The following is a 25,952-nucleotide window of genomic DNA, read 5'->3' as shown; positions in this document are numbered from 1 at the left end:
TAAATAGAGTTCATTTCCCTCTGTTGACTCTAACTTATGCAGTGTGAAGATCAAAGTAATTTAAATTAAATCTTTTTATTTAAAGATTTACTACACCCTTTTGTCCATTAAATACTATTTCTGTTCTTATATGTTGTCTTCCATTTTTTTAAAAATAAGGAACCTTTTAAATAGGGAGTTATAAGATGTTGTGTAACATCTACACAAAATTTACAAGTGAAGCAAAACTGTAAGCAATATATCAAAACTATAGAATGTCACCAATAATTCTTAGGCATTCCTTATCATGGACTTAAATATGCTTTATATGCTAAATAAACAATAGATATGATTCTTTTAGTGGTAGGCATAAATCATATAATAATGACCTATACTATATTGGAATTTTACTTGCTTCAGAATTTAAGGTTGCTATTTTTAGGGCATTGTAAATAAGAACATATAAACCTGAAATTACAAGCAATGCCCAATTGCAGTCATATTGGATACCAGTAGTTTCGCACTTCTGTAGGGTGTAGGAGAATTTTGAAAGCACATGCTGTAAAACTACTTAGCTTAAAAAGTAATGTTTGACATATATGCTCATTCAGAATTTAAGACAAAAAATACTCCGGTTTAATTTTTCAAAACTCGGTCTCCATTTTAAAATTTGTGACATTATGCTGAACTTCAAGTCAGTATGTGTTGCTTCAAGAGTTATTGGGTTCAGTACTCTAGAGTTTAATGTATTAAGAAACTGATAGAATATGTAGAAATTAAATATTTATATAGAACATTTCCTCTGGTCTCATACCTAAATATAATGAATATAAACAAAGACAGTTCTTGGTTTGGTTTGGTTTGGTTTTTTTAAGAAAAAAATTTAAAATTCAATTATTTACTCTTTTCCCTTACAGATTGCAGATTTTGGTTTATCAAAATGGCGTATGATGTCCCTCTCACAATCACGGACTAGTAAATCTTCACCAGAAGGAGGGACAATTATCTATATGCCACCTGAGAACTATGAACCTGGACAAAAATCAAGAGCCAGCATCAAGCATGATATCTATAGGTATTATGTGTTACTTTTGCTCAGAGTTAACCTTGCCTAAAAACAAGATTAATTAGAATTTTGAAGCTTCATTTTATTTTCTTTTAAATTTTATTTATTTGAGATAGAGCACAAGTGGGAGGAGAGGCAGAGGGAGAAGGATAAGCAGAGCCCCTACTGAACAGGGTGTTGGATGTGGGGCTCCATCCCAGGACCCTGGGATCATGACCTGAGCTGCAAGCAGATGCTTAACTGACTAAGCCACCCAGGTGCCCCAAAGCTACATTTTAATGTATAATTTTTAGTCTTCTCTCATAAGTGTGGTAAAATAGAGACCACATTGGTTAATATTTTTCAAATTAAAGATGCCTTGCTTTAAGCCACTCCTACATCCTTGTAAAAATTTGAAGCATATCTTACTGTCCTGTCACAGGTTTTTATCTTATGTGACATTGATGGAGGAGGAAGGAAAATAGTGTGGTTAACATTTAACAATACCAAATGAAACAATATTTAGACCAAAAAAAAAGTTAACAGAATAGGGGCTACATGAGACCATTGTTTTTATTGCTCTTTGTTTTGTATGAATCATAGAATCATGGAATTAGAGGTCATTAAGACTCATCCACAACAAGTTATCCTTGCCTATAACTTCAGATTTTTATTACAGTAATTTGCTAATTTTTCAAATTGAATTAGTTCCCTTTCAGAACAAAATTGTATATATACATTCATCACTTTGTCTATGGTGATTCTTTATATAGCATTTTGCTGCCTTATTACTTGCAAAAATGATATCTCCACAGTCAGCTTTTAAAATCAGTGCTCGTTTAGTTTATTATGTATAGTTAGTTTATACTGTCCTGTATGTATATTTTTATCTTAAACAGCTTTGCAGTGATCATGTGGGAAGTCTTATCCAGAAAACAGCCTTTTGAAGGTAAATTTACTTTCACTTCCTTATTCTAGATGATGCCATGTTGGTAGGCCATATTCAGAACTACCTAAATAAAGCCCATCTTGTTTTAAAAATGCCTACTGTGCATTTTGTGGAAAACACACTATAAAAACATAACAATTTATCAATTCTGAATCCACTGTATATTGGAAACTGTACTAGAATAAGGGTTAGAAAAATATAGATTCTAATTCTTGTTCTGACAGTAATTAGCACTGTGATCAAGCCACTAAATCTCTTGAGTCTTCGTTTCTTTTTTATTTGCAAAATGAAAATTTTAAATTTTTCTTAGATTCATTCCAGCTATAAAACTCTTTATTTGAAAATTTAATGTTTCTTCTATAACAAACAGTGAAGAATAATTTTTAAGCTCTCTGATAACACTGTCTGTTTCTTTATTTTGAGGATTATATAAGTCAGCTTGCTGTGTAATAACCTCAGAAGCTCAGTAGCTTACAAAATAAACATATGTTTCTCATTCACATTAGATGTGAGTGGCCATTCTTGGCTGTGCTGGGTTCCACTCAGTTCTGCTGAGCTGTGCTCTATTCATGTTTCACTGGCCAAATCAGATACATGACCAAGCTTAAAATTAATGAGGTGAGGTGAGGCTATAAACTCCACCACAGGAGGCATACAAGTCTGCTGGGTTATGTATGTGTATATATATGTCTTTAACAAAAAGGAGGGTGGGTAATGCATTATTCCTAAGATTTTAAGTTTCCCTCATTTTCATTTGGTTGACTTTAGAATGTATTTAAGTAATGTATTACATCGTAATTATTTCTAATGAATGAAATATATTTGTTTTGACAGAAGTCACCAATCCTTTGCAGATCATGTATAGTGTATCACAAGGACATCGACCTAACACTAATGAAGAAAGTTTGCCACTTGATATACCTCATCGAACACTTATGATCTCTCTAATAGAAAGTGGATGGGCACAAAATCCAGATGAAAGACCATCTTTCTTAAGTGAGTGTACAGTTTTAGTCTGGACCTTTAGAATGACACAAAAAAGTGAATATACTGTGAATAAAATAGTCCTTGAAAAATTACACAAGTTAGATGGCAAGCTTAAAGTTTTTTTTTTTTAATTAAGTTCCTGTTTTTATTTTATGAGATGAGATTGGAGAGATAAGGAGGGGCTGTTGGCTATCATAAAAAGGTTAGAATTTTATTCCAAGTATAGTGGAACATCATTAAAGTGTATTTCTATGGAAATGACATCTAATTTGTTTTGGAGAAATCACTCTTTTGCTGTGTGGAAAATTGACTGGAGAAGGATAGGAGTGGAAGCAAAGAGACCACCAGGAGACTCTAGCAAATGTTTACTAATTAAGGTGTTAATCTGAGATAGAAAAATTAGATAGAATTAAGATCTATTTCAGAGGTAGAACAGATCATCATCTAAATGTAAACACAGGAGAAAGTTTTTAAGACCTTGTTTTAATCAAAAACAAGATCCATGAAAAACATGGCAATTGAGCTTTGAAAAAACTGAAAATTTTTGCACTTCAAAAGATTCTATGAAGAAAAAAATGAAAAGATAAGCCAAAAACTGGGGAATTATCTTTCTAACTAAAAAAGCAATGAAATGTACATTTTATTCAAAATTTGTGTCCAATCCTCATTAGTTCTATATTTAAAAAATCAAAAGGTGCTTATAATGGATTCACATTTTATTTCTTCTTTCTCAGAGCCATGTGGGAGGTTATCTATCTCCTTTGTACCTAGTGCCACTTCCAAATATTCATTTCTTTTCCATTCTCTAAAAATTCTAGCTTCCCGAAGATCATATTATTGGGCCATACTTACTTTTCTACAGACTTCCAGGTTTTTTCCTATTGTTTTTTTTTCTTTTCTCTTTTTAATTGACATTTAATATATTATTTGTTTCAGGGGTACAGGCCTGTGATTCATCAGTCCTACACAATTCACAGCGCTCACCATAGCACATACCCTCCCCAATTCCATCCCCCAGCCACCCTATCCCTCCCACACCCCTCCCCTCCAGCAACCCTCAGTTTGTTTCCTGAGATTAAGAATCTCTTATGGTTTGTCTCCCTTTTTTGTCTTGTTTCATTTTTCCCTTCCTTCCCCTCTGATCTTCTGTCATGTTTCTCAAATTGCTCATATCAGTGAGATCATATGATAATTGTCTTTCTCTAATTGACTTATTTCACTTAGCATAATACCCTCTAGTTCCATCCACATCATTGCAAGATTTCGGGGGTTTTGATGGCTGCATAGTATTCCATTGTATATATATATATACCACATTTTCTTTATCCATTCATCTGTTGATGGACATCTAGGTTCTTTCCTTAGTTTGGCTATTGTGGACATTGCTGCTATAACCATTCAGGTGCACAAGACCCTTCGGATAATTACATTTGTATCTTTAGGGTGAATACCCAGCAGTATAATTGCTGGGTTGTAGGGTAACTCCATTTTCAACTTTTTGAGGAGTCTCTATAGTGTTTTCCAGAGTGGCTGCACCAGCTTACATTCTCACCAACAATGAGGAGGGTTCCCCTTTCTCTACATCCTCGCCAACACCTGTCATTTCTTTACTGGTTAATTTTAGCCATTCTTTTTTTTTTTTTTTTTTTTAAAGATTTTATTTATTTATTTGACAGAGAGAAATCACAAGTACACTGAGAGGCAGGCAGAGAGAGAGAGAAGGAAGCAGGCTCCCTGCTGAGCAGAGAGCCCGATGCGGGACTCGATCCCAGGACCCTGAGATCATGACCTGAGCCGAAGGCAGCAGCTTAACCCACTGAGCCACCCAGGCGCCCCAATTTTAGCCATTCTGACTGGTGTGAGGTGGTATCTCACTGTGGTTTTGATTAAGACTTTGACTTTTGGCTTTCTGACTTTACACTGCCTTGACCGCTAAATACTTAAAAGAAGCCTTCTGCAGATCACAGAGCTCTCTGTCTGTATGCGACTCCCCTCTCTGATACTGCCCTATGAACTCTGTCTGCCTTGGTCTACCCGGACTCCCAGCCCCATCTCTTCAGTTAAGTTTCCACTCACTTGAGAAGTGAGGCTCCACCTCACTTCCCTCTTAAGCTGCAGCTAGAAACTCTCAACACAGTAAGTGTGGGCAGTCATAGGGCTCACCTGATTTGTTTCCCATCTCTCAGTGATCATTGTCCTTTGTTGCCTGGTATCTTGTATTTCGAAGACCACTGTTTCATGTATTTTGTCTGACTTTTTTGGTTGTTTTAGGCAGAGTGGCAAATCAAACCCTGTTGCTACATCTTGACCAGAAGTGGGAGTTATTTATTGGTTTCTCTTTAAACTAATGGCCATGGTGCCTAGGTGGCTCAGTGGGTTAAGCATTAAGTATCTACCTTTGGCTCAGGTCATGATCCAGAGTCCTGGGATCAAACCTGGTGCACACAGACTCCCAGATCAGTGGTGAGTCTGCTTCTCCCTCTGGCCCTCCCCATACTCCTGCATGTTCTCTTTATCAAATAAATAAAAACTTTAAAATAAATAAATAAATAAATAATGGCCAGAACTGGACACTAAACACTACTTAGCAATTCTGTTATGCTTCTTAAATGCCTACTATTCCATTTTTATATATCAGCTGTTCTGAAGGTATGGTTTAAGGACCTCTGGGGTAGTTGATCCCTGTGACTTCAGAAGAATTCACAAAATCAAAAACTCTTCAAAATAATAAATAGTAAGATTATTTTTTTAAATTCTCATTCTCTCATGAGTCTGTAGTGGATTTTTCCAAAGACTAAATGAGGTATAATGGCTTCATCGCTTCAACAAATAATGGAATGTGTTCTCATGTATTCTGATGTTTTAAATTTTTCTCAGTTTTAATTTGTAATATAGTAAGTGTCAGTAGATATGACACACACATACCAAAGCTATTTGGGATAGTCAGTAATTTCAGAAAATCCTGAGACCTAAAAGTTTGAGAATTGCTTCCTTGTGTCAGTGATCATCTTGTACTATTGTAGGAGATACCTAAGGCCCATTCTTTATGGTCCCAAAGTAAAGATGAAATTCCATTTCAGTCCCCAAGAAGGAAAGTATAGGAAGAACATTTCCAGCTTCTATGTGCCCTTCAGCCCTCTTCCTCGGACCTACCTCATTTGTTAATTTTGGAGAAAAACTGAGCATGCTTATCTGGTCCCCCTTTTCAGTTTTTTCCTTCTTTTAGAAATCAGCCTGTCTAAAAGGATGCATATTTTCTGCTCCCCCATGTGGAAGTAGATGAGGCCTGTGGCTGAGTAAAGCTGTGAACTCTTTCCAAGCCAATTGGCTACAGATCTAATGGTAAATTAACATTATCATTATCAGTAATAAATGTTGGTACTTTGATCATTATTTATCATTATTAGTGGCTTTGATAGATTCTAAGCTTAGGAAAAGAAGACAGGGGTAATAACTTACCCTCCCTTCTTAAACCTGCTGCACCTTACGCTTAATCTTTCCTTTGAGCTGATCACTGTTTTCACACTACATTAAGAAAATAGAAAACGTGAGAGAGTACTGCTATCTCATAGATCCACCACCAGATCTATAATCTTAGTTGTACTTGTAACCATCTTTCCTGCCTTATCTCATTTACAGGGGAAAAAAGTGTCCATATATTTACATAAATGTAGACATACTACTTGTGCTCTGAATCCCATTCCCAAACCCTCTCCAGCTTCTGTTCCTTTGTATTCCTCTACTCTTATAGTACCAGTCTCAGCCTGTCTACTGGATTATTCAGCTATCATACAGATGTATTTCATTATTATTCCCTATCTTTATATGGGGCAGTGGGGAGAGACATGACTTCATATGTTGACTTCAGGTTCCACCTCATTTTTAAGCTCCCATTCAAATCTAAACACCCTATAGGAATTGCCCATACTTCTGGTCTCTGCTGCTTTCCCTCGAATTCAGGTTTTAACAGACTTTTATCAGTTTTCTGTTCTCATATCTCCACTAAAGCTACATTGTTGGGATTACCAAGGATGACAATATTCCTATACTCTCCTTCTTGGGGACTGAAATGGAATTTCATCTTTACTTTGGGACCATAAAGAATGGGCCTCCTTATCTTACTTGGCTTCTCAAAAGATTAGACATGACTAATGATTCCTTCCTTGAAATTTTCTTTCTGGTGGCTTCAAGATACAAGAGGCTACACGATTTAGTATTCTCTCTTCCTCAATCTCTTTCTCTTCCTCTACTCAATTTTGAACTGTTGGAGTGCATTAGAGCTCTAACATGGACCTTTTACTCTCTGTATCCTATCTTTATTCACCCCCTAGATAATCCAGTCCAGACCATAGCTTTATATACCATCCATATGTTAATCATGCTCATTTTTATATACGGAACCCTGACCTCTCCTTTCAGCAGTAAGTTCATAGATTATTATAGTAGTTGTAGTAGTAATTATGATTATTTCTATTTGTTGACTATTATGAATAATGCTGCTCTGGCTATTCATATGCAAGTCTTTGTGTGAACATGTTTTCATTTCTCTCAGATTGCTACCAATGAGTTGAATTGCTGCGTTGTATGCTAAATTTATCTCTTTTTTTTAATTATACCTATTTTTTTTTTAAGATTTTATTTATTTACTTGACAGAGAGAGAGAGTTCACAAGTAGGCAGAGAGGCAGGCAGCGAGAGGGGGGAAGCAGGCTCCCTGCTGAGCAGAGAGCCCTATGCAGGGCTCGATCCCAGGACCCTGAGATCATGACCTGAGCTGAAGGCAGAGGCTTAACCCACTAAGCCACCCAGGCGCCCTTATCTTTCATTTTTGAGAAACTCTCAAATGTTTTCCAAAATGGCTACATCATATTACATTCCCATTCTTAAATTTGTAGATACAAGTCCTTTAGCAGATACATGATATGAAAAGTGTCCTCACAGTCTGGGGCTTGTCTTTTCATTTTTCTTGGTAGCAGCTTTTTGAAGTGTAAGAGTTTTCAGTGTTTTTGAAGTGCATTTTCAAACTTCTTTGTGGATCCTGTTTTTCATGTCATATCTAAAAATTCTTTGCCTAACCCAAGGCCATGAATATTTTCTCCTATATTTACATTGCATTGATGATCCATTTCAAGTTAATGTATGGTGTTAGGTAAGAGTCTAAGTTTGTCTTTTTTTATTGGATACCTAGCTGTCCTGGCACAATTTGTTGAAAAGATGATCCTTTTCCTATTAAATTGCCTCAGCAACTTCTTTCAAAAAGTAATTGACCATAACTATAAGGGTTTATTTTTAGACTCTCAAGTATATTCCATGATGTATATTTCTATTTTTATTCATATAATAAAGGCTCCTAAGAGGGTTGAATGTTATCAGTTTGGGGGGAAATTGACCAAGGGCCTTATCAGGGAACTATTAGCACTTATATTTTGCAATTTAATGATTAGAGGGATCCAAACTCAAAGAACTATTTTTTTCTTATTTAGAATGTTTAATAGAACTTGAACCAGTTCTGAGGACATTTGAAGAGATAGCTTTTCTTGAAGCTGTTATTCAACTAAAGAAAACAAAGGTAAATTACTAACTGAAATAGTAGAAATTGAATTTAAAACAATTGTTTTTATTCATGGAGATTTTCGGCATAGTTTAATTTAGTTTTTATCTAAATATTTTTATATATTTATCTAAATATTTTTCACACATACAGAGTGATAGAATTTAACATAGTCTATGAATACTATTTTCTCTGTCACCAAAGAGCTTTTCCATTTCATTCCAATGGCCACTTCTAGATTTCAGAGGCATTTCCAGAACTGCCGTATGTTAAATATAAGTTTAAAATGTGTAATGAATGCCCATTATGTACGATGAATGCCCTAAATCACTAGGGTTTTTTAACCTATATTTCTTAACCTAAAGTTTTCATATATACAGAGTAATAGAAGTCTGGGTTCTTACACTTCTTTTTATTCAGTGTTCTTGGGGTTTTTTAAGATTTATTACCAAGTTAAGCTGTCAAATTGTATTAACAATTGAGGCCAAGATGTATAGTTCTAATGCTTTATTTTATCTTGTTTTATTTTCCCACTCAAAAACTCTCTATGTTACAATTAAATCAAAGTTAACAGTTTATGTGAATTACTTAGAGCAATTGTCTTATTTACTCGTTCTGGCTTTTGTAGATTAGAACAATTGAAGGGACCTATTACTGCAAGGTTTTTCTTAATATTATCAAAAATTTGTTTAAAAAGCAACTACTATCCCTTAGGGACAAAGTAAGCATAGTTGAACACTTGCTGAGTTTCACTAAATTACATCTGAGATATAATAATAAAAATAACCACTGATTAACCAAAGTCTTAAGTTGTGAACAAGCATAGTCTACAATTTATATATCATTAAATGGCTTTGATTGCATCTTGCAGTGTAATAGATCTTTTGACATGACCATAGTTTAAAAGGGAAATGCATGAAGAAACAACCACACATAACCAAACTAAAAATTGATGGTGTCAGTATTAGTGCCTATTTTTTAAGAACGAGAGAAGTGTTTTAATTCTTTTGATAACTTTTCACTGCCCTCCCTGCTTCTGAGTAGGTAGTCTTTCCTAGAACATCAATCTCTCCAATTCTTAGTAGCTACAAACTTCGGTTATATATATATATACACACACACACATATATATATATGTATACATATAGATATGGTTGTTTTTGTTTTTGTTTTTGTTTGCTTTACCTTTCAGTTCTCTCTTCTCTCCTTAACAACTATCTCTTCTTCTGCCAAGACAAAGGTGGATAGAAGAATTTGTTTTCTTGGTTATAAATGGAAGAGAACCATTCCAGTTCCTTTTTTTCTTTTTGTCCCCAAAAAACTTTTAACACTAGGATCTATATTTTTTTTATTCTTTTAAAAGATTTTATTTTTATTTATTTATTTGACAGAGAGAGACAGTGAGAGAGGGAACACAAGCAGGAGGAGTGGCAGAGAGAGAAGCAGGCTTCCCACTGAGCCGGGAGCCTGACGTGGGTCTGGATCCCAGGACCCTGGGATCATGACCTGAGCCGAAGGCAGATGCTTAAGGACTGAGTCACCCAGCTGCCCCAGTTTTTTTTTATTTTAATTCAATTAATTAACATATAATTTATTATTGGTTTCAGAGGGGCAGGTCTGTGATTTATCAGTCTTATATAATACCCAGTGCTCATTATATCACATGTCTTCCTTGATGTCCATCATCCAGTTACCCCATTCCCTCACCCCTCTCCCTTCCAGCAACCCTCAGTTGGTTTCCTGTAACTAAGAGTCTCTTATAGTTTATGTCCCTCCCTGGTTTCATCTTGTTTTATTTTTATCTCTCTTCCGCTATGGTCTTCTGCCTTGTTTCTCAAATTCCCCCTATCAGTAAAATCATATGATAATTGTCTTTCTCTAATTGACTTATTTTGCTTAACATAATACCTTCTTGAACTATCCACATCATAGCAACAAACTAGGATCTATATTTAAAATTGTTAATTTGGGGGGCGCCTGGGTGGCTCAGTGGGTTAAAGCCTCTGCCTTCAGCTCAGGTCGTGATCCCAGGGTCCTGGGATCGAGCCCCGCATTGGGCTCTCTGCTCAGCGGGGAGCCTGCTTCCTCCTCTCTCTGACTGCCTCTCTGCCTACTTGTAATCTCTGTCTGTCAAATAAATAAATAAATAATTTTTTTTTTGAATTGTTAATTTGGGGGCGCCTGGGTGGCTCAGTGGGTTAAGCCTCTGCCTTCAGCTCAGGTCATGATCTCAGGGTCCTCAGATGGAGTCCCACATAGGGCTCTCTGCTCCGCGGGGAGCCTGCTTCCTCCTCTCTCTCTGCCTGCCTCTCTGCCTACTTGTGATCTCTCTCTTTATCAAATAAACAAAATCTTTTAATAAATAAATAAATAAAACTTGTTTTTTTAGGAGAAATTTAGGCTGCTTCTTTTATCTTTTTTTTTGTGGTAGAATTTTATTTTTTTAATTTTATTTTATTATGTTATGTTAGTCACCATACAGAACATCATTAGTTTTCGATGTAGAGTTCCATGATTTATTGATTGCGTATAACACCTAGTGCTTTTTAAATAAAATAGTTTAAAGTACATATTTTCAAATTCCTGAATACCATTTAATAATAGCATTGCTAAATTACTAAAAAAAAAATTTACTTTCTTTGTTGTTCTTAAGTAGCTGTATTGTTTTTACTCAGAATTTTAATCTTTTTTCTATTAAAAAAATTCCTTATCAATTCTGTGAAACTGGTAGGGAAGAATATCATCTCTATTTATAAATAAGACAGCTGAGGTATAGGAAAGTTACATAACACTCTACACAGCTAGCTAATGGCAGGGCCAGGAGTAGAATACAAATATAATAAGATTTTTCATCAAGAAGGCTCTGGGGGCACCTAACTCTTAATTTTGGCTCAGGTCATGATCTCAGGGTCATGAGATCAAGCCCCATATTGGGCTCTGCACTCACTGCAGAGTCTGCTCCAGGTTCTCTCTCTTTCTCTCTCTCTTTCAAATAAATAAATAAAATCTTTAAAAAAAAAAAAAAAAGGAGGGGGATAGAAATTTCCAAAAACCCAGGGCTCCTGGGTGGCTCAGCCAGTTAACCGAAGTGCCTTCAGTTAAGTGTCATCTTCAGCTCAGATTATGATCCCAGGGTCCTGAGATGGAGATGGCCTCAGGCCCTCTGCCTAGTAGGGAGCCTGCTTCTCCTCCCTTTACTCTTACTGCCCCTCGCCCCTGCTCCTGCTCTCTGTCAAATAAATAGATAAAAGCTTTTAAAAAAAGAAAGGGAGGGGGGATAGAGGGAGGGAGGGAAGAAAGAAGGAATTTCTGAAAACAGATCACCAGTTAGGGTGACTTGTTTTGTTTGAGGTTCCTACAATTTTTTCAGTTCTTTGAACCAGGTCCCATAATTCATGTTCTCACAGATAGCATTTCCTGTATCTTAAAAAGTAAAACCTGAAGCAAAAGTTTTTCCTTAATCTTCTTTCTAGGAGCTGATTTACTAGCTGATAAATAATTTCAGTTATCATAACTTCAGTTATAAAAATGATGTTACTTATTCAAGGATATCACATTATCAGAAATGTTTCAATAAATTTAAAAGCACAGAAAAACTGTATCTAACAGACAGATCTGAAGAATAATTCTGAACAGACCCATAACCAGTAAGGAGATTGAAACAGTCATTAAAAATCTCCAAACAAACAAAAGCCCAGGGCCAGACGGCTTCCCGGGGGAATTCTACCAAACATTTAAAGAAGAACTAATTCCTATTCTCCTGAAACTGTTCCAAAAAATAGAAATGGAAGGAAAACTTCCAAACTCATTTTATGAAGCCAGCATCACCTTGATCCCAAAACCAGACAAGGATCCCACCAAAAAAGAGAGCTATAGACCGATATCCTTGATGAACACAGATGCGAAAATACTCAACAAAATACTAGCCAATAGGATTCAACAGTACATTAAAAAGATTATTCACCACGACCAAGTGGGATTTATTCCAGGGCTGCAAGGTTGGTTCAACATCTGCAAATTAGTCAATGTGATACAACACATCAATAAAAGAAAGAACAAGAACCATATGATACTCTCAATAGATGCTGAAAAAGCATTTGACAAAGTACAACATCCCTTCCTGATCAAAACTCTTCAAAGTGTAGGGATAGAGGGCACATACCTCAATATCATCAAAGCCATCTATGAAAAACCCACCGCAAATATCATTCTCAATGGAGAAAAACTGAAAGCTTTTCCGCTAAGGTCAGGAACACGGCAGGGATGTCCATTATCACCACTGCTATTCAACATCGTACTAGAGGTCCTAGCCTCAGCAATCAGACAACAAAAGGAAATTAAAGGCATCCAAATCGGCAAAGAAGAAGTCAAATTATCACTCTTCGCAGATGATATGATACTATATGTGGAAAACCTAAAAGACTCCACTCCCAAACTGCTAGAACTTATACAGGAATTCAGTAAAGTGTCAGGATATAAAATCAATGCACAGAAATCAGTTGCATTTCTCTACACCAACAGCAAGACAGAAGAAAGAGATATTAAGGAGTCAATCCCATTTACAATTGCATCCAAAACCATAAGATACCTAGGAATAAACCTAACCAAAGAGACACAGAATCTATACTCAGAAAACTATAAAGTACTCATGAAAGAAATTGAGGAAGACACAAAGAAATGGAAAAATGTTCCATGCTCCTGGATTGGAAGAATAAATATTGTGAAAATGTCTATGCTACCTAAAGCAATCTACACATTTAATGCAATTCCTATCAAAGTACCATCCATCTTTTTCAAAGAAATGGAACAAATAATGCTAAAATTTATATGGAACCAGAAAAGACCTCGAATAGCCAAAGGGATATTGAAAAAGAAAGCCAGCGTTGGTGGCATCACAATTCCGGACTTCAAGCTCTATTACACAGCTGTCATCATCAAGACAGCATGGTCCTGGCACAAAAACAGACACATAGATCAATGGAACAGAATAGAGAGCCCAGAAATAGACCCTCAAATCTATGGTCAACTAATCTTCGACAAAGCAGGAAAGAATGTCCAATGGAAAAAAGACAGCCTTTTCAATAAATGGTGCTGGGAAAATTGGACAGCCACATGCAGAAAAATGAAATTGGACCATTTCCTTACACCACACACAAAAATAGACTCAAAATGGATGAAGGACCTCAATGTACGAAAGGAATCCATCAAAATCCTTGAGGAGAACACGGGCAGCAACCTCTTCGACCTCTGCCGCAGCAACATCTTCCTAGGAACAACGCAAAAGGCAAGGGAAGCAAGGGAAAAAATGAACTACTGGGATTTCATCAAGATCAAAAGCTTTTGCACAGCAAAGGAAACAGTTAACAAAATCAAAAGACAACTGACAGAATGGGAGAAGATATTTGCAAACGACATATCAGATAAAGGACTAGTGTCCAGAATCTATAAAGAACTTAGCAAACTCAACACCCAAAGAACAAATAATCCAATCAAGAAATGGGCAGAGGACATGAACAGACATTTCTGCAAAGAAGACATCCAGATGGCGAATAGACACATGAAAAAGTGCTCCATATCACTCGGCATCAGGGAAATACAAATCAAAACCACAATGAGATATCACCTCACACCGGTCAGAATGGCTAAAATCAACAAGTCAGGAAATGACAGATGCTGGCGAGGATGCGGAGAAAGGGGAACCCTCCTACACTGTTGGTGGGAATGCAAGCTGGTGCAGCCACTCTGGAAAACAGCATGGAGGTTCCTCAAAATGTTGAAAATAGAACTGCCCTATGACCCAGCAATTGCACTATTGGGTATTTACCCTAAAGATACAAATGTAGTGATCCAAAGGGGCACATGCACCTGAATGTTTATAGCAGCAATGTCCACAATAGCCAAACTATGGAAAGAACCTAGATGTCCATCAACAGATGAATGGATCAAGAAGATGTGGTATATATACACAATGGAATACTATGCAGCCATCAAAAGAAATGAAATCTTGCCATTTGCAACAACATGGATGGAACTAGAGCGTATCATGCTTAGCGAAATAAGTCAAGCAGAGAAAGACAACTATCATATGATCTCCCTGATATGAGGAAGTGGTGATGCAACATGGAGGCTTAAGTGGGTAGAAGAAGAATAAATGAAACAAGATGGGATTGGGAGGGAGACAAACCATAAGTGACTCTTAATCTCACAAAACAAACTGAGGGTTGCCGGGGGGAGGGGGTTTGGGAGAAGGGGGTGGGATTATGGACATTGGGGAGGGCATGTGATTTGGTGAGTGCTGTGAAGTGTGTAAACCTGGTGATTCACAGACCTGTACCCCTGGGGATAAAAATATATGTTTATAAAAAAAGAAAAAAAAAAAGAAAAAAAAAAGAATAATTCTAAAGGTTCACATAAAAAATGTATTTAACAAATGCTTATTGGACAGCTTTGTGCAAAGTACTGTGCTAGGTGGATTATATATACAGATGAATAATGGTTTTTTTCTTCTAAAATTCCTTACCCATGTAATGGAGCTGACAGTCATAAGTATGAATAATGGAGGGCTGGGTGTAGCACCTACCAATTTCTAAAGTTCTGTAAACTGAATGACATGTTGGTTTGGAGACAAAAAGCAAACTGACAGGTTTGTTTTTTAAATCACTCACTAGTGATGGCAACTTAATCTGACTGGTTTATAGAGATGGGAGTATATCACTAAATGATTTTAATAGAGGTATAGCATATAAATAAATTATCTGCTTTAATAGCTAGCATTTATTGAATGCTTACTAAGTGATCTTAGGACTTTTTTGTTTATAATTCTCCTTACAGTGATCCTGAAAAATAGGTATTCTTATCTCCAGTTTACAAATTAGTAAACTGAGAGTAAGTCTTGTGCCTAAAATCCAATAGTTAGGTATCCTGGAATTCTAAACCAGACCTGATTGGCTACATGATCCCCATCATTCCATAAGGGCACTCTGTATCCTTTATTTTAGCTCTCAGTTTCTTATCTATAAAATGAAATAATACCTGTACTTACCAGCACAGTGCCCAAAATATAGTAAATACTTAAAAATTAGGATAGACACATATACTTACACAAATTGAAATTTATTAAGTACTTAGTTTGTACCAGACACAGTATATTCATTATCTCACTTAATCCCTAAAACAGTCCTGCATGTCCATCTTTTTTTTTTTTTTTAAGACTTTATTTATTTATTTGAGAGCAAGAGAGAGAACAGGAGCTGGGGGCGGGGGGTGCCAGAGGAAGAAAGAGGAATAGACTGCCAGCTGGGCAGGGAGCTCAACGAAGGGCTCGATCCCAGAACTCTGGGATTGTAACCTGTGCTGAAGGCAGATGCTTAACCAGCTGAGCCACCAGGCATCCCAGTATTAGTCCATCTTTAAAGATAAATTTGTTCAAGGTAACCAATTAAGAGGAGGCAGGATTCAAAGTTGATTTCTCTAAAGTTATTACCCCTGTTGTATACTGTTTCTACCTTTAGGTTATATATTATATTCTCAAATGATTTAACTTTTCTTTTCATTGATTTTATATAAACATGTAAAGTATGTTAAGCAGGTTGTTTTTACTCACATAATTTCCTAATCACCTCCAACTAAAGGACTTAAATGTATTAATTCCAATTACAGAGTACTTTGAGCACTATTCACTTATGTGACAAGAAGAAAATGGACTCATCTCTGAACACACCTATAACTCATGGACCACAGGAGGTAAAAAAATTATGTTGACAAACTCAAAATGTGAGAAGAAAATGAAAAATAATTTAGTCTTAATTCCTTCCTTTACATATGGAAGCTAAAGCCCCAGGAGATTTTAGGTTTTATTAGGTGGCCAATAGCAATCTGCATTTCAAAATCCAACACTCCTCTAATTTTCACACCACTGTTCATCTCATTGAATCATACATAGTCCGTGCTCTTTTGTTTGTCATTAACTTTAGTCCCTGTCAATATTTCATATAATGAGTGGTGTTCCAGTGTGGTTCTTAGGCAAATCACTGATTACATTTTTACCATTATATGTATGTCTTCTTACCCAAATGAGAACTAGTTATAGTACTGCTTTGTCCTTCCTCTGAATAATGATTAATGAAAGGAAAATGCCATTTCCATGGCTATCTAAAAAGAAAGATTTCTTTAGTAGCATTCTTTCATATTTAAACTAATAATTTCTTCTAAGAATATATAAGACTTGCTATGTTATATATGTTTCTTTAATTTTGTAAGGTATAAGCTGTAACCGTTTTTATTCTTTTTTATAGTAAACCAAAATCAAGAACCATTTAGAAATTGGGGTGCCTGGGTGGCTCAGTGGGTTAAAGCCTCTGTCTCAGCTCAAGTCATGATCTCAGGGTCCCGGGATCGAGCCCCACATCAGGCCCTCTGCTCAGCAAGGAGCCTGATTCCCGCCCCCCCTCGCCTGCCTCTCTGCCTACTTGTGATCTCTGTCAAATAAATAAATAAAATATTTTTTAAAAAATACAGAGGAAAAAAAAAAGAGCTATTTAGAAATTAAGGCTATATAACTTTGTGAATGATTTTCTGTTAACCTAAATCATTTATCTTCTATTTACTTTAGGAATCATGTGGATCCTCTCAGCTCCATGAAAGTAGTGATTCTGCTATAGCCTCAAAGTCCCTGACAGCTCCTCAAGAAAATGATTTTTTATCTAGTATGTAAATTTTTCAGTCAGTATTGCTTGCAAGTTTTCCCCTTTTTGAAGATTGTATTATGGATAAGCAGTCATGGTTTGTTTGGAACATGTCTTTGATCTGCAGCCATAATTCATTTTTTAAAAGTGTTAGAATCTTAACTTGTGAAAATAGTAGTGGGGTGTTCCACAAATACATTAAAATATTGAAGGTATTGTGTTAGACTCTGTGAAAAGATATTTAAAAAAATATCTAAGAGAAGAGAAATGTTTCTGAGTATCCATAGTATAAGATAGAAGTGATATATTGTAGAAGAGATGGATGTAGAGCTATGGTAATACACTTGGAAAAGTAACATTTTTTACAAAGCATTTCACAACAACCTTGTGAGGGAGATATTCCTCATTTTACAGATTTTTAAGATCAAGACTTCCTGGATCACATAGTTAGTAGCTGTCAAACCCAAGACTCGAAGCCAGGTCTTTTGATAAATATTTTCATGTCACTCCACTACACCATGTTGTCATCATGAAGAAATTGTTTCTGACTGAAGGTTGGACCTATAGTTATAAAGATGGGCATTCCAGGCAAAAGGAACAACATAGAGGCACAGAAGCAAGAAAACACAGAGAACAGTGAGTAGTTGGGTTTAGCTGGTAAAGAGGATGAATGAGAGAAGATAAAAGGTCAATACCATCACAAATTCTAACACTTGGCTGAGCTATTCGGGCTGCTCACTTGTGTAGGGAGCAACTGTTGCAAATTATTTGAGCAAGGGTGTGACATGATAAAAATTTTTTGCTTTAGGAAGATTCATCCTGGCTAGAATATGTAGACTATTTTGGAAGGAAAAGGAGAATGGAGGTAGGAAAACCAATGAGTAGACTCTTAGTCTGTTCCTATAATATACATGAGAGGCTATGAGACCTGATCCTGAGTACAAGAAGGGAGAAATGATGAGAGAGATGTAATGGAGGACACGCTGAAGGAATGTATAGCATTCTACCTGGAGGAAGAAAGAGGGAAAAAAAGGAGCTAAACAAATTGTCAAGCTTGGTGACTGGGAGAACATTGGCACTGTTAACAGAAATAGTTGAAATAGGTTTTAGAGTTAGGTGAATAATTGCATTTTTAATTTTTTTTTTTTCAAATTTGAGGTGCTTAGCAGCACATATGAGGTTGATGTCTAGTGGACTGTTGAAAATGTAAGACTAAGCTCAATGAAGACAGGAAGTTTAATTACATAGATTTGGGAAGAGAGGTGACAGTTGAGGCCCTGAGATTGAATAGGATTACCAATGAAGAGTGTAGAAAGACACATCATAAATAGATTTAGAAGACACATTTAAAGTACAGAAGGAGGAAGAAGACACAGAAGAAATACAGGATTATGTGAAGAAGTAAAATTTCACAATTTATAATATACATAAAACAGACAAGCACAGACAGAAGTATGGTAAAAACGTTCATTGTAATGCATTTTTATTCTAAAATATATTGTGGAATTAGATTTATGAACCAGCTTTAATAACAATGAAAATTTAAAGACAATACTGTCCTCTGTGTGGTCCAGATATTGATATTTTAGCTAATAGGAATAGCTAAGGACTGTTCTACCCCTAATGAAGATACTGTGTTTTATAGGAAAAACACAAGACTTTTCTACACTGTGTCACTATCCAGTAAATCACAGTTGCAATAGTAACATTTCTGCAGTTCAGAAGAGGACATTTTGTGATCACAAGACCACCCCAGGCTCTTCAGCAGTGATAACTCCACTCTCAGCTGAGGGAAATTCAGGTAAATACTTAATACTTTGTAAATGATGCTGTTTATCTTGCAACTATATGTTCAGTAGATTTGCCATGCAATAAGTTTTGTTTTTATTTCTTCAACATGATAAATATATACCTTCTTAAGAAGGAAAGCACTTCCAGTCCTAGGAGAGTTGAGGGCTGACATGCGATAAAAGGTCCACATGGTATTCCATCAACATCTATCTAGGGAGGGAATGTTAAAAGGAGGTATGACAATATTTTACTAAAGGTGAAGTTATGTTTATTTAGAAATTATGCAAGTATCCTTTATATTAAAAAATATATATTTATAACATAGATTGGGTTTTGCCCCTGTGGATTTATTGCATATAAAAGGGATTTTTCTGGGAAGGAAACTGAAGGGAAAAGAAGAGATAACCCAAATATCTGAATGTTTCCTGAATATTAACAGCATCTCCAAAATACTTGCATTCCATATTGCACAATCATAGAAAATTAAGGGTTTTATTCCTTATTATTTCTTTGTTCATCCAATTTTACTCATAGCTATATATCTGTCCTCAACTGATTTGTCATGCCTTGCTCTTCTGCAGAGCGATTACAGCCTGGCATAGCCCAACAGTGGATCCAGAGTAAAAGGGAAGACATTGTGAGCCAAATGACAGAAGCCTGCCTTAACCAGTCACTAGACGCTCTTCTGTCTAGGGACTTGCTCATGAAGGAGGACTATGAACTCATTAGTACCAAACCTACAAGGACTTCAAAAGTCAGACAGTTACTGGACACCACTGACATCCAAGGAGAAGAATTTGCCAAAGTTATAGTACAAAAGTTGAAAGATAACAAACAAATGGGTCTTCAACCTTACCCGGAAATACTTGTGGTTTCTCGATCACAATCTTTATATTTATTTCAAAATAAAAGCTCATAAGTGACTCTTTTTCAAGAAGAAAAATCATTCTATTAAAGGGTATTTTTTATTTCTGTTGCCTTTATCATATTTTTATAAAATCTACATGAGTATTAGAAGTTTTAATGAAGTTTCTTCTTCAGGTAAATATTACTCTTCTTCCATGACATTATAGTATTTTTTTTAATTAATATATTGGAAAGTCTGCATTTTGCTATAAGAGTTCAATTGTTTATCTCTGGTTAATTGATATTATTTTTTAACTGTTGTAATAATTATATTCTTGTATATAACAATGACTTAAGGTGTCATGCATTTCTCATGGAAGCCATTTTCATATTCACTTTCTTATGAGTTATTTATTACTTGTCTAAGATGCAGTTGGGCTTTTGGAATGTAGCCTTTATATTTAAATTAGAGCTAGTACAGCATTTCTAACCTATACTGCTAGTTCAGATCCTCTCCAAAAGGTTGTTCATTAAACTTTATTATCCAGATTACATTTTTAAATCTTATTCACTGAATTCTTCTTTAAAAAAAATGTTTTGAGAGTAAAATGATGCAAAGTATATGAAGAAAAAATTAATCTTTCAATATATGTTTCTACCTCATTTCTTACCTCAACTAGCAACCACAGTAACCAAAAGTTAACAGCACAATGTTTATCTTTCTATATCCTTCTTCCTACTCATATGTATACACTCATGTGGGAGAAGGTCTTTCATTAATATTATTATAATACATCATACTACAACCTAATTTTTGCACTCAGTATTACATCATGTGCAGCCTTCCAGATCATGTAGAAATCTAACTCACTCTTTTTAATTGCCGCATAATATCAAGGCTGCTTTTTTAATTTTTTTAATTTGTTCACCAAGTTTAGCCAAAGCAAAATAGCATGAGTTATTTTTTGCTTAACAGCTTATGTCACTAAATGAAAACTTACAAGGCATAATTCCTCTTCTGAAAATGTTTATTAGTAATGTCAGCAGTAAGTGTGATGCAGGATAAATTCTAAACAAACTTTCAAGAAGCACCAGATGCATAGTATGAAAAAAGGAGATTGGAGCAATTAAATATTTTATTAAAATTATAAAATAAGTATTTTAATCTTCACTTGGAGCTTGACAGTAACCTTTGGAACCTCATTACCATGTCTCTGAGAAATAATGGAAATTAGTAGGGAAAAATGGAAACCAATTAAATATATGAGTTATCTATTATATCTCTTATTTTTAAAGTGTTAGAATAAAGATTTAATTTGGGAAATAAGTTGAGAAGTTGGGTTTGTTTTTAGGTAGTACATAGACACAGCACTAAGTAACATTTAAGTCAAATACTCAGGAAGTTCTTTTCAGTTCTTCCTTGAACCTTCTAATTAAGTAAAGGAGAATGTCACAGTTGTGCTGTCATCTTTTAATCCCTCTTATTAAGAAAAAGAATAGGCTTCAGAACTTCAGAAACAATATTTAGCAAGAATTTTTTTGTTTTTTAAATTGCATTTTATTTGAAAATAGCCTACATATGACAAGTGGCACTAATCTTATATTTATAATGTTTTATTTTATAATATTCAAATAAAAAGACAATCAGAAATACTAAATTGTAATATAGGTAGTACATGAGTGTGACAGCAATCATAGAAGTAGTAGAAGGATGACATTAAGATTGTCACTCAAGGAAGAAACCTAATAACCTATAGTTATTGGGGTTTTTTTAACTAGATAGTACTGGATAATCTGAAAATGGCGTTCTTTGCAGTGTTTTTTTTTTTTTTTTTTTTAATTCAACAAAGTTTAATTCATAGGAATTTACAGGGTTCAAAATAAACACAAAAAAAAAACAGTCATGTTTCTGTATACCAGCAGTGGACAATCTGAAAAGGAAATTAACACAATGGTTTAATTTACAGTAGGATCCAAAAGAATGAAATACATAGAATCTTACCCATAAGTGTAGGCCAGAGAGCAGCTGCATTAGCATCACCTGGAGCTTGTGAGAAATGCAGATTCATGGCCCCTATCGCAAACCTGAATCAAAGGGAGTAAGGTTCAGAAATCTGTTTTAACACACCATCCAGGCCATTATATATGCTAAAGTTTGAGACTCTTTGTGTTAAAGAGTTAAAGTTAATGCAATAGAATTATGCATAAAATAATTTCCCTCTAGGTTCACACTGTTTTCCTTATGTCCATTTGCTACATTTGTCTTCAGGATGTATAGTTCAGAATTGAGGTTTGATTAGGAAATTTAACTTTTCTTTCTTTTGTACTTACTTGAGTTTCCAAAACAATTATGAACATGTTTTACAATTTGGAAAGATTATTTAGGCATGATAATCAGGATCAGTAGATTGAATCTACCACGCAGCATTTTAAAGAAGTACTTAAGAAAGGGACAAACACTCGAATTATGACAGCAGAAGAGCAGAGCTGATGTGGGACAAGACAAAAAGTAAGACTAAATTTGCTGAAAGTTACACTGAAGAAATAGGCATCACTATGAAAGACTGGGGAGTTGACAGTGGCAGTATCCAGCAGTAGGAGCTGGTTTTTATCTTTTTCATCTGTCATTAATCCTCCGCTCACCCTCCCCTACCCTAAATACTTAATTTCCTAATTTGTGAAGAAAAATTATGATCAATTAAAGTAACAGGAGAATCAGTAATCTTTCGCGTTAAGCCATCCTCACAAACATGTCATTGGTTTTAGAAATGTTTCTTCTCTATAGTCTCAATTCCATTTCTCAGAGCCCAGTTACCAATCTCCTCTTTTCTACTCCTTCCCTAGACCCTTTTTATTTTTCCCCAATTGCAAACACCCAGATTTCTTTTAAAAACAAAAATTCCTTTGCTTGACTTGTCTGTCCCTTCTTATCCTTTTCCTCAAAAATTGTGCTGCCTTTACTCTTGTTACCAATTTCATTCTTAATCTTTTAAAAATTTTAAAGGGACAATTGGGTGACTCAGTCGGTTAAGCATCCGACTCTTGATTTCTTCTCAGGTCATGACCTCATGATCTTGGAATTGAATTGAGCTCTTCATCAAGCTTGGTGGGGAGTCTACTTGAGGAATCTCTCTTTCCCTCTCCCTCTGCCCCCACCCTCCCTAAAATAAATAAGTAAATTTTTAGATACAGAAAGCACAATCAGGGGAGAAGCAGAGGGAGAAAGTGCCCAAGCAGACTCTCTGCCAAGCTCAGAGTCTAATGCAGGACTCGATTCCAGGACCCTGAGATCATCACCTGGGCCAAAATCGAGATTTGGTTGCTTAACCAACTGAACCACCCAGGTGTCCCTAATCTTTAAAATGTTTTTTAAGGTTTTATTTTTATTTTTGCAAGAGAGAAAGAGAGCATGTGTGCACATGAGCTGGGGAGAGGGACAGACTGCCCACGGAGCAGGGAGCCGCATGCAAGACCATCCCAGGACTCTGGGATCGCGACCTGAGCCGAAGGCAGACACTCAACCAACGGAACCACCCAGGCAACCCCCCTTTTAAAATTTGATGTCACAGAATTAATGAATCTCTGATCTCTAAGTTGCAAGGAGTAATTATGCATGGTTATGCCTCAAACTCCTTAAAGACATTAGATAGACAAGTATCTCATGATCAAAAACTTCTCTTGATATTAGAGGAGCCTCTTACCTATTCAGGCAGTGTTCTTCATGTCTAGACAATTCTGCCAGGTTTTCCTACGTTGCTTTAAAAATCTATTTCCCTATTGTATGTATCTATTGGTCCTTGTTCCAAACATTGGGATAGTCTGTAAAGTACATCTATTCCCTCCCTCACAAGACAACGCTTCTATTCCTGATGGCATTTTTTTTTCTTTTTTTTTGTTTACTTTGAAATAATCCCTTCTTCCCTCAATTGCTATTTATAGGTTTGGTCTGTATTTCTTTCAAAGTATGGTACCCATAACTGCATGTTATACTTCTAATCCATTTAGGTCTTATCAGCACAATTGGGATACTTCCTCCCTTGTAAGTAATATATTAAAGGCCTATTTTTTTAACAATTACATGACATTACGTAGTTGTTATTTAACTAAAGTGAGCTAAAAATCCTCTCTCTTGTTAACTCTGCTGTTTTGCCTTATCTCTCCTTTTTTATACTTGAAGCTGAGTTGGGTTTTTGGTCCATATATAACACTACTCCTTTATCCCTATTAATTTTTTGAAATTCATTCTAGTTCCAACCACTCAGTATAGTTTTGATTGCTAAATCTGGAATTTCCCAGCTTGTCGTCCACAAACTTGACAAAGTTTCTTTTTGTAATTTCATCCAAGTTACTAATTAAAAATGTTGAATGGTACGGGGCAAGGAAAAGTCTACAGAATGCAACAGGCTTCCTCCCTTCAACTTGACAAAGCTCAGCTAATCATCACTATTTGTATAGAACCATGCCCCTAGTCACTGATGAATATAGTTGAAATATTTTTAAAGTGTTATACAATATTGCAAAAGACTATGTAATCTATAAGTTGCACCAAATAATTTCTATTTCCAGGTCAATTTTTAAAGCATTGACTTATTTTTTCATCTAAAATGTGTGTTTCAATGTAAGCACAGTTTTGGGGGGGGATTTGGGAGATGAGTACATTAAAATATTAAAAAGGAACATGTCCCCTGTCCTTAAGTAGAAATAATATGGTATTGCTCAGGATCTGCTTATGAAGTCTAGATGCAAGGCACTGTGTCCACCAAAATGTCATGATTTAAGGATACCAACTGTATAAAGAATCCCCAAATTCAACATCTGAAGACAAAAACTAAGAAAATTAAAGATTAAACAGAAAACAACTTTAAAATAAGCATAAGTAATCTCTTAGAGAGATTTGAGTGGATAAATCTTTAAAATTCTAAGTTGCTATGAAATAGAAACAAAAATGTGGATAAAATTCAAACTATGATCCTCAAAAATAGTAACGCAGAAGCTGTTTATTCATTTTATTTCCAATATTTATTTATTTATTTATTTGAGAGAAAGAGCATGTATACATGAGCTAGCAGGGGATGGAGGGGTGAGGGGGAGAGGGAGAAGCAGATTTCCCACTGAGCAGAGAGCTGGGTACAGGGCTCTATTCCAGGACCCTAGGTCATGACCTGAGCTGAAGGCAGATGCTTAACTGACAGGGCCACGCAAGCGCCCCCAAAAACTGCCCATTCTTAAAAATGGCCGTATTTCTCACTCTACTACTGACCTAGGGAGTTTGTTATGGTAGGTATTCCAAAGCTTCAACATCCAGACTCTATGCTTAATAGCTTTATGAGGATATTTGGAGACCCTGAACAAATGGAGAAGTACCAACAAAATAGTGCAAGTGCTTTTCATTTCCAGTTTGAAGTCTCTTCCCTTCATTAAAAATACAAAGAAGAAAAAAGTAATTGGTTCTTTATTGATTTATGTGGTTAAGTGAGATTATGACTTAAATGACCAGATACTGTGCTTATTCAAAAAGGACATAAAGAGACTGGATGGAATGTGATTTACTTTCTGAGCTTTTACCAATGAGAAATTAAGTTTCAAACCTGGGGACCTTACATTCTTATATAATTTATTAAGATAAAATCTTGCTCTGGATTGTTCTGTTGTACCACAGGGAGAAACTACTTTGCATAGGCTGTCAAACTTTTAATATTTTTCTCTTTACTTTTTTTTTTTTTTTTTTTTTGGTGAGAAAATTTAAGTTCTAGCCTCTTAGCATATTTCAGTCAAACAATATAGTCATGCCAGTTATAATCACCATGTTTAACATTAGATCCTCAGACCTTACTCATGTTATAGCTGGAAGTTTGTACCCTCTTGCCAGCATTTTCCTATTTCTCCTACTCCGCAGCCCCTGGCAACAACTTTTCTACTCTCTTTCTGTGAGTGTAACTTATTTTTTCTTTTTTTGCTTCCACATGTAAGTAATATTTTGCAGCATTTGTCTTTCTCTATCTGGTTTATTTAACTTAGCATACCCTCAAAATCCATCCATATTGTTGCAAATGGCAGGATTTCCTTCTTTTTCATGGCTGAGTAATACTCCTGGTGTGTGTGTGTGTGTGTGTGTGTGTGT

At 35.6% G+C, this 25,952-nt stretch overlaps 1 protein-coding gene across 2 annotated transcripts in view; it reads left to right on the top strand.

The window, feature by feature from the left end:
• RIPK2 (receptor interacting serine/threonine kinase 2) overlaps positions 1 to 23,905 on the top strand; it is a 36,628-nt gene extending 12,723 nt beyond the window's left edge. The window contains exons 4-11 of one of the 2 annotated variants that reach the window (XM_059166075.1): positions 897 to 1,054; positions 1,924 to 1,973; positions 2,808 to 2,969; positions 8,443 to 8,528; positions 16,170 to 16,253; positions 17,122 to 17,215; positions 18,840 to 18,995; positions 19,567 to 23,905. In XM_059166075.1, the coding sequence (XP_059022058.1) occupies positions 897 to 1,054; positions 1,924 to 1,973; positions 2,808 to 2,969; positions 8,443 to 8,528; positions 16,170 to 16,253; positions 17,122 to 17,215; positions 18,840 to 18,995; positions 19,567 to 19,904 (1,128 nt within the window). In that variant the 3' untranslated portion in view covers positions 19,905 to 23,905. The remainder of the gene's footprint in view (positions 1 to 896; positions 1,055 to 1,923; positions 1,974 to 2,807; positions 2,970 to 8,442; positions 8,529 to 16,169; positions 16,254 to 17,121; positions 17,216 to 18,839; positions 18,996 to 19,566) is intronic. The other variant, XM_059166076.1, reaches the window with a different exon arrangement.
• The last annotated feature ends 2,047 nt before the right edge of the window (positions 23,906 to 25,952 follow it).

Source organism: Mustela lutreola, chromosome 3, assembly GCF_030435805.1.
Source record: "Mustela lutreola isolate mMusLut2 chromosome 3, mMusLut2.pri, whole genome shotgun sequence".
Classification (NCBI taxonomy): Eukaryota; Metazoa; Chordata; class Mammalia; order Carnivora; family Mustelidae; genus Mustela; species Mustela lutreola.
This window is presented reverse-complemented; position numbering and strand designations above follow the sequence as displayed.